Below are 6974 nucleotides of genomic sequence, written 5' to 3'. Positions count from 1 at the left end.
ATTGGAGTTCAATATCATAGCTCGAGGAGTTGGGTGTCAGCTCAAGTGTTAAACCGGCAAAATTCTAGTGCTGCTTCTTTTTATGGTTGTTGATATAGATCACGCTGTGTCTTAAACTTCAGTTCTTTAATTTTTGTTCGGTAGTAAGTGTCAGTTGCATATGTACTACTATTAATATGTTACTGTGCTCTATTCTATGTGAATTCCAGTCTGAAAAGCTAACAAATGATAACATATGCTGGAAACTTAATACTGTACTAGTGGAGTTTGCTGTCAGATAACTCCTTTAATTATCTGCTGGTATAACTACTATACTTTATGTAGGTTTGATCCTCATAAGCCAGTTATTGAAGGTATTGCTATTTGCATTCGTAGTAAATTTGAGCTAGCTAAACCTTCTTGGAAGAAGTTCTCACAATCTATTCGCGATATGTGGTTTGAGGAATTCAGGTTAAGGAAATTTATAATCTGGTTCATATTCAAATATTGTTGGTATGATATTGTATGGCTAATGCAATTTTAATTTGATACATGCAGAAGAAATTCAAATGGCTACCTCAGTATAATGTAGCTATACTGGACAATTTTGAGAAAAGAGCAGCGGCAAGAATGACCCAACTTTTTCAAGATATTAGAAAAACTTGCCTGTGAAACCAAATTGGATGGGGGATGATGTATTCAAAGAGATGAAGGAGTATTGGGAGTCTCCTGAATTTAAGTCAAAGTCCGAACATAACAAAAAGAATCGTAATTCAAATGACGGCGCCTCAATTCATACAGGTGGTTGTATATCTCATCGAGTGGTGATTTGGAAGAGAATGGTAATATATATATATATATATCTTTTTAAATTTATTTCTTCAAGAAAATAACATCATATTCAGTGTTGATAATATTGTATTTTCCTTTATTTCCAGAAAGAAGCCACCGGAAAAGAACCTTCAATTGCGAATTTTATTTTCAGACTCATCACACAAAAAATGAAAAATGTTGGGTAAATGAGAAAGCTGAAGCTGCTTATGTAAGTGTTCCTTCTTTTACTTTTTTCCGTAGCATTACCTCAGTGACAACATTATGATACAAACAGATATGCCAAGGGTTTAAAATTGAACTACCTTAGTGCCATTATGAAACTAGATAGTAAGTTTAAAGTCCGTTATATCTTAAAATAGAGTTCAATTTTCAGATCAAACAATTGCTCAACTAAACCTCAACAAGAGCACACGTTATTTCTGAATTCTGTGTAAACTTGAATCCGCTGCTCGTTAGATGCTGGCCTGCTGCTCGTTAGAAATTTAAAATGATTTCCTTTTAATGAATTCTGTTGCTGACCTACTGTTGCAAACTTGCAATTGCAATTGTACTGGTGGTTGTTCATTCTTCCTTATCAAACTTTTTGGCCTTCTTGCTTAGATTAAGTATATTTCCTAAGGCTTACTTCATGTACTATCGTTATGGACATAACTTTTTAAGTTATGGATGATGAGAATTGAGAAAGGAACTTTATTTACATAGAACAAAATACAACAGTGCTTTACCGTGGAGAAAGTGCCGCTTAATATTCTTCTTTAATTGCCTGGTTCCATATATTTCACGCACAATACTCATCTGTGAAATGCTTTATACAGAGTGCTAGCTTAGCACAGCGTGTCCAATGTCCACTCTCTATCTACATCATCTATTTACATTTGTAAAACATTTCCTTTTATTGGCATTATATAATTTCTCAAATAACTTACTTTGATGCAGAATAATTTTGAAAGAACGAAACAAGAACTATCAGCTTCTCAAAGTGCATCAACTGAGGTAGGTGACACTAATTCAGCAAGCCAATTAAGTGAAATGGATATTTGGGTGCAATCAGTTGGTGGAAAGAAAAAAGGAAGGGTTGCGGGCCTTGGCTCCTTGGGTCGATCTGTAAAAGCACTTAAGCATTCAACATCTACTTTACCCGGAGAAATTGACGAGATGATTAAATCTCAGGTGCATGCTTCCAATGCTAACTTATATGCTCAGTTGCAAGAAGAGCGGCGCAAAAACAAAAAGATGAGGAAAGAATTAGACTTATTGAAGAAGTACGTGAATTTCAATGCATCTTCTTCAAATGAGTTATCATCTCAAGAAGACAATCAAGGATCTGAGGATGAAAGTGACAATGACTTTGATAATGTGAATGAAAGTGGTTCTAACCTTGGTAACGTGAATGAAAGTGATTATAATTAGGATTGAGATGCTCATTAGACTATTAAGTTTTATATTTGGGATATTTTGCTTTTTGATGAAGGATTATATGTTATTAATATTAATGTTATGAATTATGTTTTTTTCTTTGTTATAATTATATTAGACATGTGTGGAATGATTGTGATAATATAGGTGAATTGTAAGAATATAAGCTAGATTAAATAAAAAAAAATATTTTAAAAATGTATAGATTACTTGCGAATTTTTATGGGAAAATATTTTGAAACGCGTTAATTTTATATGCAATATTACATACGAATTTTCCTACGATAGCACTTATGGATTTTCTTGGGGATTTCAAATAATTCTTTTGTTTCGTTGGAAATTTTACATGGTGATTTACCTATGAATTATTACTTGGGAATTTTACTGGGATTTTACATGCAAATATTTCATGGGAATTTTCTTGCAAAAATATACTCCTGCGGATTTTACTTGGGATTTTTAAAGGAATTTTCCTGCGGAATATTTTTCATAAATATTCACAAGAAAATCCCTTTCGTCCATAAATTTTCACCTCAAAATTTCCTACGGACTTACTTGAGGATCTTCATGGGGAATTACCTGTGGATTTCTTCCTACATAATTTCCTAAGAAAAATCCTTTTGTTTACGAATTTTTACCAAAATACGCCTGCGATTTTTTTGATATGTTTCGCTGATAAATCCGCAAGTAAGTTACACGGGGACACAAAATCCCCAGGTAATATACCTGGGGAAATTTTAATTCGCAGGTAATAATTACCTACGAAGGTTTTTCCAACGGATTTATTTTGGTAGGAAATTCCGCAGCAAATCATATTTCCTGCGGATATTTTTATATTATCCTTAGGAAAATCCCCATGTAATCGACATTTTTCTTCTAGTGTATGGAGTACAAGTCAGCTACACTTCATCTGTTGCTAAATTGTCCCGAAGTTGTACCATTTCTCAAGTAAGTATTGATTTATTAGTTATTAAAATATAAAATTTACTGTGATTACATCTCGATGCAACTACTAAAAATATTTGATGTGTCATAGTCACTTCGTGGGTCAATTTGGCCATGATGCTGTATATACGAGATTTGATACATGGTTCAAACAATTTGTAAGTTTATCCTGATAATGTTCTAACACTATGTAGGTAACTAATGTTTGTAAGTTATGCTAACTTATGAATTTTTTTAACACTATGTAAGTAAATGATCCAAATAATGGTGTAAATCAATTTTTGATAGATATATCTTGGGGACCTGGGCTTGAGGTCACAACAATGTCTAAGTACGTAGTGAATGGTTATAAGTTCCATACAGAGTATTGATCTAAGAATAAAAATAGCAACAACAACGGGGTGTGGGTTCAAGGTGGTGATGGCAACCAAGTTGGAGATATTAATTATTATGGTGTTGTAATAACCCGAAATATTTTGATATACTTATTAATTGTGAGATTGAAGAATTAACTTCTTTTCTTTTAATATAGTTATTAGGCCTAAGCTAGTGGAAGAGAATTTACTATTATATATAATATAGTATATTAAATAAGTGGCTAGTGGGTCAATTACATATTATAAATAAGGTAAGTAACTTAATTTATTAAGTAATATGTAAAAGTTTATCAAGTGGTTCAAGCCCAATAGGTTAATGCCAGCATATGGGATTGTAGTAGGAGTTAAGTACATTAGGGCTTATAATTGACAAGGGATTATCAGCTCATAGAGACGGGTTTCCCGGGAGTTGCTGCGGCAATAGTGAACTGACAACGTAAGAATTTATAGACTCAGGTATTTATTTTGATTCAATAGCATAGATTTTGACTCTACATGTATGTATTGCAGTGATGTTCTTTTGTTAATGATAGTAAAAATAATGAGTCAATTATATATATTAAAGATTAGGAAATATAATGAGTAGGCAATGATGGGTAATATGGGATTGGAAATAAAAATAAGATTTCAATGGAGAAATCAGCAAAGTTGATGTGCAAATTTAGAACTGATCGAACCTAAACCATACATATACTGTCGATTTTCTAATTTCTTTTGCATACCTCATAATTATGATTTTTGGACTTGAATGTCGATATATTGGACTTGTATATTAAACATTGAGTTTAGATTGAGATATTAGGATATGTCTTTACCTATAAAAATATGGTATTTAATAGGCTGAATATTCAGATTCAACTCTAACCTTGAATGTTAGGGATATTGAGATTTGACCGGATTAGCATAATTGATTTTGTTAATTAATATTTTATATAGATTGAGGTCATTGAGGCTGATTGATTGGTGTTCTAGACGTTGCAAGATTGGGAAACTTCCCGTTAGCAAGGTAAATGAGACTTTAAGCTTTGATACTTGCTTTTCTAAAATTCGTTTTGAAAGTGTGTTTTCTCTGCCCGGCCCATGTGTTGGGACAAGCGTGCGCTTGACAGAATCGGTGGTCGTTGACCAGTCACAAATATATATTATTTTGTAAAATGATAAAATTATTTAATGAGTGATTTGTGATGTGGCATAGCCTCGTGCAATGTCATTGGGGCATTAGAATTTATTCCTTCGCTGCCGTAACATATTTTGAGACATTGTGTATGCCGCCGTTATAAATTTGGGGCATTGTGTATGCTGTCGTGGACTCGTCAAAGTGTTTGGTTAATTTTCTGCACTGCCGTTAATGACTAATCCTTAATATAGATTGTGTTGAGATATAAATAGTGTTGTTATTGAATAATTGTTTAGACCTTATAGAGTAATTATATGGTGAATTTTTTTTTGTGCATATTATTTTTGTGCTCTTTGTGTGTTTGTATTTTGTAACACTTGTTCCACATGTATTTAGAGTGGCGAGTCGATGATCTTACTGGGTGATATTTACGTATAACTCTCTCCTTACATGCGTATCCATGCAGATACTATTGGTGAAGTCGGAGCTTGTAGCCGACGAGTTTGCTAGAGTTGATTCAGTCATTAAGGTGAGCCGCCACATTGTACGTGTAAGCTGCCCAAAGTGTCTTTATCATTTATTCATATGAGGTTTTTTGTAATTCTCTTAGATGCTCCACGGTCTAGTGTGGGATTTGGGGTTAGAGTGTTAATCTTATATTTTGAGATATTAATTGTCCGTAATAGTAATCAGATTATTTGGATACTCAATTTAATTAATCAAATGCTGTAAATTAATGGCTAAGGTAAGAAAGTATGGTTCGCCCGACAGGTGGTGTTAGCTGGGTGCCAGTCACTTCTAGGGGGTAGTTTGGGATGTGACAGGTGTGCTCAAAGAATTAATAGAACTAGAATATATAGGTTGGCCATATAAGAAGTTGATACTCTTTAGATGCAGGTGGTTTGACCTAAATCCAACAAGAGGTACAAGAGTGCACAACCAATACAACATAATTGAGGTTAATCATACGAGGAAGTATGATCGCTATGATCCTTTCATAATTGCACATAATGTCAGGCAAATGTATTATGCTCTTTATCCATTGCGACAGAATAAGTCTGATTGGTGGGTTGTAATAAAAACTAAGCCTGTAGGTAGGGTGGAGGCAGAGAATGTGTTAGATGTTGCATATCAAAACGATATCTCTAGTATTCACCAAATAGTGGACGATCAACTAGAAAATGATTTGGAACATCCTGAACACATATTGGAAGAAGTTGATAGAAATGAAGTAACAATTATAGAAAATGAGGACGAAGAATCAACTGATGAAGCTCAAACAAGTGAGGACGAAGAATTCTCGGATGAGGAACAATACATCGATGAGCTTTAAAAAGTTGGTTTTTTAAATAATTCTCATTTTATAGCTAGTTTCTTATATGTTTCAATCTAAATATATATTATATTATGCAGATGGCAGGCAAGGGTCAAGGTAACAATGAACCTACTGATTCTCGGGGTCGAGAAAAGGCTAGGAAGGAAAAGAGAAGGGTAGAAAATAATACTCCATCTGCTCCACCCTCTTCAGAGATGCCTATGCCTATGTCTTATCCTCCACCCCACGGCTATACTGAGCTGCCACAACATCACGAGCCTTACATCTTTGTGCAGACACCAAGTCTTTCATCACATGGCCATAGGACTATATGTCCGACATGCAGTCCAGCTGCCTCACAACCACGTGGATCGCATTCATCCATGTCACAGCCACATGGATCACAGCCGCTCGGGTCACAACCATCAGTATCACAACCACTTGGGGTCCATCCAGCTATGTCGCAGTCACAAAGATCGCATCCATCTTCATCATCGACTCCATCTATTTCAAGCCTCTGCCTGCGAGGTAGTAGCTCTGACCCCCTACACCGTTCACACATGCCTTTGATATACATACTTCGGACGATGATGCTGATGATGACGAGGATGTGCAGTATGATCGACATGGCAGGATCATCATAGTCCCTGAGGGTGATGGGTAAGAGTTATTTGTTATTTTTGCGTCTATTGTTTTGTAAAGTTTTTACTAAGATATTAATGTGTTTTTATTGTTAAATTGCGGGTTCATACCGAGTAATAGGACTACGAGGATAATCACCAAAGCCATCAGAAAGCTTTATGATGTCCCTTATGCGACTTGGACTGATTTCCCATTCTCGCTGAAGGAGCAAATTTTCAATCAATTTAAGGTATAAATGTTCTTTTAAGCAGTTTAATAATTTATATTTATGATATTTTTCATACAATATTTAACTTTTGAAATACACAGCAACTGTGTATGGGAACACCGCTATAGCGCGGAAGTGGAT

At 34.7% G+C, this 6974-nt stretch overlaps 1 protein-coding gene across 1 annotated transcript; it reads left to right on the top strand.

Moving 5' to 3' along the window:
• The first annotated feature begins 766 nt into the window (after positions 1-766).
• On the top strand, positions 767-2338 carry LOC138880504 (uncharacterized). The gene is made up of 3 exons (XM_070160769.1): positions 767-821; positions 918-1021; positions 1750-2338. The coding sequence occupies exon 3, from the start codon at positions 1843-1845 to the stop codon at positions 2221-2223; it is 381 nt and encodes a 126-aa protein (XP_070016870.1). The 5' UTR covers positions 767-821; positions 918-1021; positions 1750-1842; the 3' UTR covers positions 2224-2338.
• The last annotated feature ends 4636 nt before the right edge of the window (positions 2339-6974 follow it).

This window comes from Nicotiana sylvestris, chromosome 10 (genome assembly GCF_000393655.2).
Source record: "Nicotiana sylvestris chromosome 10, ASM39365v2, whole genome shotgun sequence".
Classification (NCBI taxonomy): domain Eukaryota; kingdom Viridiplantae; phylum Streptophyta; class Magnoliopsida; order Solanales; family Solanaceae; genus Nicotiana; species Nicotiana sylvestris.
This window is presented reverse-complemented; position numbering and strand designations above follow the sequence as displayed.